This window comes from Fringilla coelebs (genome assembly GCF_963513975.1).
Source record: "Fringilla coelebs genome assembly, chromosome: 6".
In the NCBI taxonomy this organism is placed as follows: Eukaryota; Metazoa; Chordata; class Aves; order Passeriformes; family Fringillidae; genus Fringilla; species Fringilla coelebs.
Window position 1 is genome coordinate 37,860,609 of NC_140034.1, and position 13,334 is coordinate 37,873,942.

General features: G+C 36.9%; 1 protein-coding gene across 6 annotated transcripts in view; it reads left to right on the plus strand.

Annotated features, from left to right (window-relative positions):
- Positions 1–13,334, plus strand: part of INO80 (INO80 complex ATPase subunit) — a 63,892-nt gene that overhangs the window by 15,866 nt on the left and 34,692 nt on the right. For all 6 annotated transcript variants that reach the window (XM_084207440.1, XM_084207441.1, XM_084207436.1 and 3 more), the window contains 14 exons: positions 93–146; positions 1,591–1,794; positions 3,068–3,263; positions 3,457–3,524; positions 3,844–4,053; positions 4,631–4,711; positions 5,849–5,944; positions 8,500–8,559; positions 9,149–9,291; positions 10,368–10,452; positions 10,942–11,059; positions 11,445–11,530; positions 12,477–12,644; positions 13,099–13,232. In XM_084207440.1, coding sequence (XP_084063566.1) covers positions 93–146; positions 1,591–1,794; positions 3,068–3,263; positions 3,457–3,524; positions 3,844–4,053; positions 4,631–4,711; positions 5,849–5,944; positions 8,500–8,559; positions 9,149–9,291; positions 10,368–10,452; positions 10,942–11,059; positions 11,445–11,530; positions 12,477–12,644; positions 13,099–13,232 — 1,703 coding nt within the window. The remainder of the gene's footprint in view (positions 1–92; positions 147–1,590; positions 1,795–3,067; positions 3,264–3,456; positions 3,525–3,843; positions 4,054–4,630; positions 4,712–5,848; positions 5,945–8,499; positions 8,560–9,148; positions 9,292–10,367; positions 10,453–10,941; positions 11,060–11,444; positions 11,531–12,476; positions 12,645–13,098; positions 13,233–13,334) is intronic.

Below are 13,334 nucleotides of genomic sequence, written 5' to 3' on the forward strand. Positions count from 1 at the left end.
TACATGTACGTGCTGAAGACTAGGTAGTGATTTTTTAAAATACTGTGAAGCCATTACCCTTTTACTGATTAACGTGTTGTGCTCTTTTACAGGCATACAAACAGAAAGCTTCAGCCCGTAACCTCTTCCTAACCAACAGCAAAAAGGTAGGTGGTGTTTAGTTTCATACTGTTCTTTGTACTGGATGTAATAAACCAACTGTAACCTCTCTGTTTCTTACAATACTGACTATACCAGCAGGGCAGTATAGGAGAAAGCACTGTATACAAGTAATTGTGATTTATTATAAGGTTTCTCATTTTTCAGTTGTGTTGTTTTGTCTTGTTTCGTAAGCAATAGATAAAACAAGCAACATGAGTTCCTTTCATGAAATCTTTCTGGCTTTTGAAAGGTTTAGTTTATACATTTTAAATTTACTAATCTTTGATACTATATATTAGTGGCTTTGGTACACTTCAACTTTTGAGTTGCCCATCTATCCACTACTTAAAACTTGCTGGTTTTAAGCATTCTGGTTGAAATCAAAGGAGCTCTCGGAATATTAAGTGCTTTAATTTAGATAAATATGTAGAGGACCTGAGATCAAAAATAGAGCAGTTTTCAGCCTAAGCGATTGCAAAAGCAATCCGTCTTCTCATCAGTCTTCTCTGAGAGTCGGCATTGTTTCTACCTAGAGAACTTTGCTTACAAGCACTGGGTAACAGCTTTCTGAGCACTTTTCAAGGGTTATGCTCAAGTGTCTGATTCGTTTATATGGCTAATGATGAAAAGGTAATCAAGCATATGACTGAGAATTGTTAGAGACAAGGCAATGTAGGAAATTTCCTGTTCTGAATATACATTATCGAGAAAGGGAGCATTTTCTATGTAAGGGATGTAGAAAATGGGACTTGTTTTTATGTTTAAGAAACTTGGCCAGTAGAATTTATATTTTTTAAAGTTTGACTTTTTTTTTCCCTTATTTTATAGTTTGAAATCTGTATGTTAGAATTGTTGATGTGCAAATTTTGGTGGAAGAAAAAAACGTCACAAACTAAAAAACTTAGCAATTTTGATCACTATTACAATGTGATCAAATGATTTCTACTCGAACAAAAAAAATTGTATTTTCTTATACTTCATGAAATAGTAGCGAAACTGTAGAATGCTCCCTCACTTTTCTGTGTATTAATGTGAACAGAATTGTGTTCTATCAATACTGCTATTGCAGTATTCTTAACTATATTCTTATTGAAAAGTGAAAAAATAACTCCTGAAAAATGTCAAGAAATAGGTGAGTAAGAGCTGTAGGTAAGCCTTGACTTTTGTTCTTCTGAGTCCCTTTCAAGGACCTATCAATTAGATCAGTCTTTTAAGTATTATGTGATGCTGAAACTGTCTTCAGATTTTGTCTTTTCCGCCATCTCAGAATTTTTTTGGCAGATTGCATTCTCTCATGTCATTTCAGAAGCATTGCTGCTGAGTAAAGTATCACAGTTCTTTCTCTTTTGAAGTATCAGACTTGGTTATAATTAAATCTGATACTATTTATTGCTGGCTTTTTACAATCTGCCCATTTTACCACTGTTCCTAAATCTTATTTCCTTGTAGCTGGCCCACCAGTGCATGAGGGAGGTTCGTAGAGCTGCTATCCAAGCCCAGAAAAACTGTAAGGAAACTCTACCACGAGCGCGTCGTCTCACCAAAGAGATGCTTCTCTATTGGAAAAAGTATGAAAAGGTGGAAAAAGAGCATCGGAAACGAGCTGAGAAGGAGGCTCTGGAGCAACGGAAGCTGGATGAGGAGATGAGAGAGGTACAGCAAAATCACAGATTGCTGATACTTATTATGCTGAGGAGACACAGAAGTGAAATTTAAGTTTCTAAATACAAGCCATGAAATCCAGTTATTTGTTCTGTTTTGGTGCTATTCCACATATTTCTTGTGCTATCTTATTTTTATTTACATCATTATACTAATGTTAGCAGGAGGTGATTAAAAAAAACTCTTCAAATTGCATAAATTCTTTATAATTGAGTGAAATTGAGGAAGGAATCAGGGAAGCTGTGCATGTCTCACAGACATACACAGCTCAGTGTTGGTAAGGCCAACATTTTGTAATGAATTGTACCTCTTTATGGATCCAGAAGGGAAGACACTTTTTCATTGACATTGATTTTTTTTGTCCTGTTCTTTCTTTTTTTTCCCCTGCTGCTGTAAGATGATTCTGTCATTTATGTACAAGTCACAGAATTCTTCTGTGCTTGCTTTTTTGTTGGCCAACTGACGACTTCTTGAACTCTATTACAGAGTAAAAGGGATTGAATTCAAGAGAGTTTCCTTGTAAAAGCTCTCTAGTGAAGCTGTGGTTGTTATTTTAGATATGTATACCTTATATGAGGAAAGGTTGAATCTTAAAACTAAATATAAGGCATTATAATGCTTAAATGATGCTTGTATTTATTGTGTTCCTTTCATTCTTGCAAATTCATTAACATTTGGCAAAGTTTTCTACTGACTTAGATAAATAGACTAATTTTAACTGTTGCATTTTTTGCCAAAGCCTAAGGGTGAACAGAGCTTCTGCAGTGCCTTGCTGAATGCTGAGGAATGGGAATATCTCAACTGTTTAACCTGTTGATGTACTCACGTGTACATAATTCCCTCTACTAATAAGTAACAGAATGTGGGAGGGAGGTTGCCATGAGAACATTTCTTAACTGCTGAGTTCCTTTATAGACCACTAAAGTCGTACTATTTTTTGCTGAAATTTTAATTTTTCAGTGTAAAAAAAACTTTGAAACTTTCTTTTAAGAGATTATGGTGTTTTTGTCATGATTACTGAATTTAAAAAAACTTTTTATTTACAACTATTTTAATATAGTTATTTGTGGAGTTGATCAGTGTTCTTATGTGCAACTAATAATGTAGCACTTCGCAAAGTGATGTGCTTAACGTCATCTAGAGAGATTAGTTGTTGATACCTTATTACATCAATTTTTTTTTGTTTAATTATATTTTTAACATTGAACTCTTGTCCTGTCTCTTTTTCCTCTTCTTTTGTTTTTGGTAAATACTCTTCTCTTAGGCTAAGAGACAGCAGCGAAAATTGAACTTCCTGATCACACAAACTGAATTATATGCCCATTTTATGAGTCGTAAACGAGATATTGGACATGATGGGATACAGGAGGAAATCCTGCGCAAACTGGAAGACAGCTCTACCCAAAGGCAGATTGATATTGGTGGAGGAGTAGTGGTCAACATCACCCAAGAAGATTATGGTAAGTGATTAATCTACAGTCCTTTCCTTGCACTCTTTTGAAATTTACTGTACTCTGCGTGTTATCGTGCAAACTTAACAATTTCAAGCACGACATCGTTCTGTGCAAGAAGGACTGCTCCAATTATTGGAATTTATCTTTGTGTTTGGGGGGCTTCTGATGCAGAGCTCTAATATGGGTATGGTATTTTCAGATAGCAACTATTACAAGGCCCAAGCTCTGAAGAATGCTGAGGATGCTTACCAGATTCATCAAGCCCGGGTATGTATATTTTGCATCCATGAAGTAGAAGAGCAAACAGAGTAATTGGCAGAGGCCACACTACGAGGATCTTTCATAGCAGCCAAGTTAAATAGGTTAATCCGGGGGCCAGATTTGAATTTAATTCCATATACACATTTCATGTTGAACAAGTAGAAAACCAGAGTATTAGGATTTGGACTATAGGAACAGGCTCATTTTCTTTTCATTTCTGGCAAGTATCATGTCTTAATGTGAATTGTAAAGCCCTTTACACTACAGTTTCTTGATAAGTTAATGTATTCACCATCTTATGCATTACCTTCCTCTTCCTGTTCAGACCAAATCATTTGATGAAGATGCAAAGGAGAGCCGTGCAGCTGCTTTACGGGCTGCTAACAAATCCGGGACTGGGTTTGGAGAGAGCTACAGTTTAGCTAACCCATCTATCCGAGCAGGAGAAGATATTCCACAGCCTACCATTTTCAATGGAAAACTGAAAGGTTATCAACTGAAAGGCATGAATTGGCTGGCCAACCTATATGAGCAGGTATATTAGTACATCTTGCACATTTTTATAACTTCTGGGATTATTTAAGTCATTAAAGTTGGCCAAAAAACAATCTACTGCTTTTAAAAATAGACTGCATATAGTTGATCTTTAACATATTGGAAGAAAGAAAAGTACTAGGTAGGCCATGTACCAGTGTTATTGATTATTTAGGACATAACAGCTTTGAATGGGGCTTTGAGTTCAGTATTCTTTGTGTGGTTTATACAGCTGTTTATCACTTAGATCATACATAGAGGAGACTTTTTCTGCTTGGAGTTGCATACTGTTTCAGGCTTGGGTCAGCAGATAAACTGCAGGCAGTCTTGTCCTTGTGAGTGTGCCCAGGTCACAATGGCATCGTGTAGAGCAGAGAGGCTTAGGGGAAAAATTAAAGCTGAGAGATGTATGAAATACAGTTGAGATCAATTACCTCTCAGAAGCAGATGCAAGAGATGATAAAGTTTCGGAGTTACAGTGGGGCTGTTCCCCCTCAATTCAGTAGCAACTGTTCTGCTAGCACTTTGTAATTTAAAAAGTAGTAAAGCGAAGGTGTTCATTTATGGATCTTTTGCAGGGCATCAATGGAATCCTGGCAGATGAAATGGGTCTGGGTAAAACAGTACAAAGTATTGCTCTCCTTGCACATCTGGCTGAGGTAGGTGGGTTATACCTTGTTCCTGGGTAGTGTGCTTGATGGAAGATGCATACTTTTCACATGTTGGGAATGAATTTTGGATTATAAAGCTTAAATGTCTTAAAGGCTGTTTTATACATTGTTTCCACATGAAGCCATTGAAGTAGTTATAAATATGTATATATGTCAATTTTTATTTATATAGAGTTTTCATTTATTCACAGAGTAAAATCTTCTCACTTGCACTGAATGTAAAAGCCTTAGGAGAGAACAAGTTGCACACTTGATGGTTCACTGAGTCGTACAGATCAAAGTACTCAGATTCTGAGCTTCATGGCAATTAGCATTAATTTCCATTTTCCAGTAGGGTTTTTTGGGAAGCATAGCGATTCTTCTGTACTAGGGCAGACAAACAAGACAGAATTAGCAACAGCAGCTTACTTCTTAATGCAGAAATAGATAACATTTATTTAAAAAAATAAAGGTCTTGATTGCAATCCAGTCACTTGCCCTAAATAGGAGATATCAATGAAGTGATACTAGAAGCAAAATGAGCTGCACTAGTAACCAAGTGACAACTGTGTGCATTTCTTTATGTTACTGCTACTGTTGGCCAAAATACTGTAAAGGTGTGCAGAGCTGAAGATTCTTGAGCTCTTCTGTATGGAAAGAGTAACAAGATAAGCTTGTCTGCCTGTGACACTTCACCTTGAGGTTTTTCAAAGATTACACAGGGCTTTATTCTTCTGCCTCTCCCTTAGGAGGGCCAACTTGTAACTACTAATATATTCATGGATCAACTCAGTTATTCACCAGAGAGCACTGTAATTTGTGATGTGGCAGAGCAAAGTTTTTCAGTGTGACCTGAAGTTCTTATCAAAATGATAGGGGCTGTTAGTAACATGCAGGGGGCAGTTCTGAGAAACAAAGGAGTTTGTTCTGAGAAGAACTTTGCTGTTACAAGTTTTGGTTAAACATTAGATCCGCTCTGTTTGATTTTGTATCACCCTGCTGTGCTGGGACAGTTTCGCTATTTTGCATACAGTTCCCTCTCATGTAGTCACTGTCATTTAATAGATTTAAAGCCATATCAAACCATCTCTTTATCACCTCCCTTCAATTATTTTTTTAATTTATCTTTTTATGTGTGTTTTCCAGAGAGAGAACATCTGGGGACCTTTTTTAATAATTTCACCTGCCTCTACTCTGAACAACTGGCACCAGGAGTTTGCCAGATTTGTACCTAAATTCAAGGTAATAAGCATGTCCAAGAAATTTCTTTCTGTTTCCTTGAGAGCAAACCATTTTGTTCTCCTGTGTTCTGTATCATATCTGGGTGCGTACTGAATATGAAACTCTGTAATGAGCCTGTTTCTGAAGCGTTTAGTTATTTAGGCCTTAAAAATATTCTGACTTTAATCACATGGTTTTCATTTTGCACTGACTTAAAGGCACCTTCTCAGTAAGGAGCTGTAGTAGGTCAGCATGTGGATGGATAATTTTTAACATGTGGGCCTGGCAGCAGAACCAAGAATTACATACCAAGTTTTATGTAACGTCTTCGGGGTTAGAGCTGTGTTTTCAGTCATTCATATGAATTTGAGTCAGATAAAGATCATATGTGAACAAACGCTGAACAGAGGGAAGCAAAATGCAGTTATTACAGAAAAATAGAAGAACTATGGACATACAGTTAATAATCAAGGAAAAGCAGAGAATTAAAACACAAATAGAAAGGAGCAAAAATATTAAAAGAAAACAAATGGAGTTTTTCAGGTATATTGTGAGTGTGAAAACATAGTGAATAGAAATAGTAAACAGTAAATTAGAAAGCAAGGAACTAACAGTTACTGAAAAACAAGCTGCTTACCTGTCCCCCAGTGGAAAACATTGGAGTGTTGCAAAGGAAAATTTGAAAAGAAATGTGTGCTGCTAAAACAGTGCTGTAATTTCAGGATTCAGTATAGACAAAAGTGTCAGAAGCTTGCAGTTACATCTGCAAAGAGGAACAGATCATAATTTAAGTGTTTGGGTTGTTAACATCATAACCTTTGATATAAAGAAGTCTTGATTGGGTTTTTTTTGAAACATCGGATTTTCTTATTTGCAGAAAACAGTAGAAGACACCTAGTTGTGAGTTACCAGTACGCCAATAACATCAAGCTAATTGTTTGAATGTCTTGGCTACTTTTAAAAGTGTGAGGAAAAAACTTTGAATGTATTACTATAAGTGATACTTGATTTTTGATCTGGGGCAGGGCCAAATTGAAGGACTTAGCTTTTACCAAACAGCTTGCTTTGGAGATCCTGATGAGACTGTACATAGGCTATGGTGTTGTTTAGTTTGAGGTATCTGTATGAGGAGAAGTTGTGCTAGAGCATAGTTCAATACTGGATTATTCAAGTGACTTGCAATTTAGAATAAATTGGCATTACTGAGCCTTTAAAGCAACTAATGAAAAAATTCAAGCACTTGTGTTATTGAGGAGGTATTCAAAAGAAAAAAAGCCAACACAACCTAAATATAATCCATTCATGTCTTTTCATAGCCCAAAATAATAGGGGCTCTTGATTAAAAAGCTTGGGAGCTGTTGGCCATTCTGTCTGCTTTCTCTCACTTCCTTTGATAAGTTCGTTGTATAGAATAGGCAAGCAGCTGTGTATGCTTTTTCCTTCTCAGGAATGAAATACAGCAAATGTTTGAAAAATGCAGTCAGGATGCATGTGAAAAGATAGTTTTCTCTTTTTTGACTTAAACACTAAACTGTTTATATCATTGTATAGCTGTTCTCTGGTGTGCTGATCTTTTTGCATGCTGATGTTTACCTCATCCATAGAACAAAATGTATTTTAAAAAGAAGTTTTCTAAACGTACTGTCACATGTTTATAACTTCAATCAATCTTTTTTTCAACCAGCTTTGTTTCTTCCTCTAATCATACAGAAGTGTGCAGTCAGTTCTGCTTGTAGTAAATCATAGTGAATTTATGTCCATGGCAGAATATGTAAACTAAAAGACAAATCACTTTTCAATCAGTCTGGTTGTTTTACAAACAGAACAGTAGGAAGAGTATTCAATTAAAGGCTTTTGGAACCTGTCAGTTGAAGTTTTAAGACTTTTCACCGCCTCGGAAAGCAGCATTCTTCCTCCCTCCCAAACCTGCCAGCCTTAGCTGACTGTAAGTCTTTCCACCAGGCAGGAGATGGCAGTACAGTGTTATTAACCAGTGGCAGGAGTCAGTGCTGTGCAGAGGTCTGAGTAATAGGACCTATGCAGTTTTGACTGTAGATAGTTGACAGCTTTCTCTGGCAGTAGTGCTTGCTTTTAAAATTCTTATATTAAATTTATCCATGCCAGACATTTTAACTTCATCTCAGGTTTCTGGGGTCAGTTCTGAAATAGAAAACCCCCAGGACCATGGAGATTGTTAAACAGGCAACAAGCCCCTTCTAGTCCTTTAGCTTTAATTATAGCAGTTGAGTGTAGACCAGTTGAGTTCTGCCATAAGCAAAGTATAATTTTTAATTTTTAGAAAAACCTGACTAGAAAGTTTGTGCTAAATGCTTATGGGCATTTTTAGAGTCTCAGCATAGCTCGATGGGGCCAAGTTTCTTGATACCTTTTCCTGGAATGCTCTTTTTCAAAGTATTTTTAAATGCTTTCTGATTTTTCTCAATGGTAAAGAGCTAATTTCCCTCTTTGTTGTTTTGGAGAAATAAGTATGTAATTTTGTAGACTACAGACTATAAATTCCAGAGCTGGTGTCATTATTTGAAAATAAAGTCTTTCTAATTTTTTTACTGTTTCAGGTGCTACCTTATTGGGGAAATCCTCATGATAGAAAGGTGATCAGAAAGTTCTGGAGTCAGGTAATACCAGCATGAACATGTACTTTGACTGTCTTTCTCTGTGCAGAGTAAACAAGAAACTGTTGCTACACGTCACCAAACTAAACTAATGTGTGGATGCAGAGTTCCTTAATTCCTGTAGTAGCATTTTCATTAAGATAATGAGGTGGAAGACTTCTCTTGTGCTGAAGAGCAATACCATGCAGGGCAATTCAATGCGGTGTGGGGTTCAGATGAAGAACTAGAGCTCTGTAAATAAAGCAGGAAGTTTCGGTGTCAAGGACTGTTTATTCTGTTTGAGTAACCTAGCTTGGGATGCCCCAGTGCAGGATCCCTGCAGTTCTGCCAAGATTGTTCCTTATTTAACAATAAGGAGTTTTGTAGGGTTCAGTACCCAGGTCTTGTCTTGCATGTTAAGCATCTGAAATTGTTCAAGGGCTGAAGTCCAGGTCCGCTAGTTGAGTGACTGTGATAAAACTAATTTTACAAGTCAGCTGTGGAAAATGCAGTAGTAATGAGAAGATTGGAAAACAGAAGTCTGAAATTACAGTGAACTCCTGACAATGTACGTACATTATGTGGACATTTGTTTCTCCTTTTGCTGTTGTAGAAGACATTGTATACTCAGGATGCTCCTTTCCACGTGGTAATTACCAGTTACCAGCTGGTAGTGCAGGATGTGAAGTATTTCCAGCGAGTGAAGTGGCAGTATATGGTGCTGGATGAAGCACAAGCACTCAAGAGTAGCTCCAGGTAATAAACTAACTGAAAACAAAATATTTTCTGTGGATCAGCCTCTTGGGGGAATATCAAGAAAGCATCACGAGAACATAAATTGATAGAAGTTAAAGTTGACACACATAAGACCCCTTAAGTATCTAACCTAGTTAAATATATATATAACTCTCTGACACTGGATAGATCTATTAGGTTGTCGCATTTAAATTTTCCAAATATGTAAAATGTAATTAAAAGGTAGCTTTGGAGCAGAACCTTGTATGGAGCACAGGACAGTTAAACAAAGCAGTGTGAAATGCTGTTCACTTTCCCTCCTGACTACTCACAGAATTCTGCTTGACCAGTGGTCTGTAGTCTTTAGCTTACATTGCTTATATTGGCTCCATTAAATGCATTATTTTGATTCTTTATTCAGTGGCACTTCCAGACATGAATGAAGGTCAGAACCCCACGAGTACTGTTGGCTGCAGTAAAGCCCAATCTGTGTTATGAGACTCTATGCCAGAAAATTTTCTGTTTGTTTTCAAGTAATGGATTTGTCCGTCTTTATTTCTGTAATTGCTTTCCCATAACCTTTGTCCAAGTTGCCACTGTACACAGTGAGTTGAGGATTGCTTTAGATGCAGGCTAATTCTGACCAAAGTTTGTCTCTTCAGCATTCTTGGGAAACCACCCCTCAAAGAGGATTTTAATGTATAGCACAGCACTCCTACCACAGTAGCCTATACACTTCCTCTTGTAAAGTGTGAAAAGTACGTGACATTCTGATTCAAAATACCTGTTTCTTTTGGAAAGTTAATTATTCTGATCATGAGACTTAATTACTAAGCATTTGTTTTAAAAATGAGTAAAAAAGATACTTAGAAAAATAAATTACACTCTTTAATTTTTTTTTTTTTAATTTGAAAAAAGGCTATTTTTTCCTGTAGTTGTCTTTTGAAAGACTGGGGAACAGCTGTAATAGTTTTGTCCAGTGACTTCCAAAGATCATTTGAGAAACTCACTGGAAACAATTTGCATTAAAACACCTTATGTTTGATATCATTCTACAGTTTTCTCTAGGAATTATTTTTCTTGCTTTTATTCATCAGTGTTCGTTGGAAGATCCTACTACAGTTCCAGTGCCGAAACAGATTGTTGTTGACTGGGACCCCAATCCAGAACACAATGGCTGAGGTATTTAGGAGCTCAGAGGAGTGGATTTTTCTTTATAACAATAATACATACCAGATATATGTAAACAGTTAGGAAATCTGTTGTATTTGTGTGGTTGTGGGATCATGCTTGTAGCAAACCACTGGCAAACAAACATGGGAGGGAACAATATGGAAACTTGCCACACATTTAAATAAAACTAAAGATATTTGAAGTAATACTTAGATTACAGGATGAAATCTAATTCTAGTGACTTTTCCTTTTATTGGCTGAAGTAATTAGACTGTGTTTGTCACTGCTTTGTAATGTGGTTCTGTTAAGTTGATATCTGTGACATTGTAGGGAGAGGCAGGAACAGAATGAAGCTAGGGTTTTGCTTAATTTTGCCATGTCTCATGATCTAGTGAAGTGATTTTGCTTATAAAGAGCTGCAAGATTTTGAGATCCCCGATTAGTTTGTCCACAGTAGGATGACTTTTGCTAATCTGGTGTTTTCTCTTCTCCTTTTAGCTATGGGCCCTGCTGCATTTTATCATGCCAACACTGTTTGATTCCCATGAAGAGTTCAATGAGTGGTTTTCTAAGGACATAGAGAGTCACGCAGAGAACAAATCTGCTATTGATGAGAGTGAGTGCAGTGTGTAACTGCTATAATTTTTATATTGCACATCTGTTGCCTTTTTGAACTAATAATGGCTAAATTTTCTATGAGATGTGGCATCTAAAGCAGAGGATGCATAATGAGATTGGAACATTACTGAATTGCTGTTGATAGTTTCTGTTGAAGTTTCTGTTTCTGACTGTAATATAGCATGTGTAATGAATAGAAAAACAGCATAACACATCAGTAATTTTAAAAAGAAAAATCAACAGAGAAATATCAACTCTATGCTGTAAGAACTCACATGGGGAGGAATGGCTGAGCAGTTAGGGACTTAATTTGTCATAAAACACCATATAATTTTCCTTTTTGATGAAGTAATTGTTCTTTCTTTCCCCTTCCCTTAATTCAGACCAGCTATCCCGCTTGCACATGATCCTGAAGCCTTTCATGTTGAGAAGAATCAAGAAGGATGTGGAAAATGAACTGTCAGATAAGGTGAGAAAAAGTATTTCTCTGGAATGGGTATTAAAGCTCTATTGTCATAGCTCTGTTCTCTGATCTGGTTTTTGCAAACTTGTTTGTCAGTCTGCATACATGAAATTTGACTTCTCTATGACCTTCACCTTCTTGCACCACATCCCAGCAATGTCATTAGATGTGAATATAACTGAAGAACTTCTAATTAACATTTTTCTTGGGAAAGCATTTTATTACCAGTTAAAAATGAAATATCTTCAGTCCTGGTTAAGTTGACAGAAGTATCCCTGATGGCGGTGAAGGAGATAGATATATCAATTACTGGGTGATAAACATTTCCAGTTGACTTTGTAAAAGATTTGGCATGGATTTAGGATTTTTTTTTCTTGCTTGCCTGTACAGAGAAATACATAGTGGCAGCATCATGCTCTTTTCTCTTGCCAGTCTCTTAATTTCACATGGATGTTAGCAGTAATAGATGATCTTGTGGTCAACAGTCCCCAGGTTGAGAGACATCTGGTTTGTTCTGATGTGCTTATTAATTTCAGTGGAATTCCTACAGACACTGTTGTGTGATGCACCCATTGCTGCTGTGGGTCCTGACACTCCTTAGCATGGCTCTAAGTGGGGAACTGTAGGATGGTAGAATTGAAGTCAGATTTTAAACTGATCATCTGCAGGTGTGATGTCAGCTTCTTAAGAATCCATCTGTTTACTCAGTTGTGTTCATGTACTTTTAAAGTTCTGTCTCCTACATCATTACACAAGCCTTCCAAAACACATCTGTCAGTTATGTCCTTTCCAGGTTAGATCCTGAAATGCAGATCTGAATGCAGCTGCCTATAAATGTATTTTTTGAGAAAGTTATGTTTTCCTCAAAGTGTGTTTCAACTTTATGTACACTGATGTTATCATCCTTCATTTTAGAGAGGGGAATGGCTAAATCTTCATTATCATTTTGCAGATTGAAATTCTTATGTACTGCCAGCAGACAAGTCGACAGAAGCTCTTGTACCAAGCTCTGAAAAACAAAATTTCTATTGATGACCTCTTGCAGTCGTCAATGGGCACTACTCAGCAAGCACAGACCACCACTAGTAGTCTCATGAATCTAGTCATGCAGTTTAGGAAGGTAAGGCTATTTCAAATAATAATGTTTGAAAAGTGTGATTATTGATTAGCACAAAACTAAGATACATCTTCTAGAAAACACCATATTGAAAAAATCTGACATAGGCAAGCAAGTTTGCATGCAATTCAGTTGTGTTTCAGATGCAGTGTAGTATTGATGTTGGGTAAAGAAGAGCTTTAGCCCTATGATGCATGCATCTGCTAACTGGTTTGGTTACAAAGGTGGGTTGGGTTGAAGGAAGCCTTTCACTTGGGAAGAAGATGCAGTATCTATTACATGAATAGCAAAAGGTATGAGGCCATATTCAAATTTGAGCAGATACACTAAAATAACCATGCAATATTAAGCAATACTAAAGTTTCAGTGATCATTGGTCATGGTTGATTTGGGATATAGATACTGCATTGGTCTAAGTTAATTCCGCCCAGCTTTTGACACGCTCTCTGTCTTACAGGTGTGCAATCACCCAGAGCTGTTTGAACGACAAGAAACTTGGTCTCCATTTCACATCTCCCTAAAGCCATACCAGATTTCCAAGTTCCTCTACCGTCATGGACAGATCAGGGTCTTTAACCACTCACGGGACAGGCAAGCCTATTCCACTTCCTAGCCAGTTTAGCGTATTTAGTATTATTACTTACACTTATTTAATAAATGCTAATTAGCTCCCTTACCTGGTGTACTTAAATG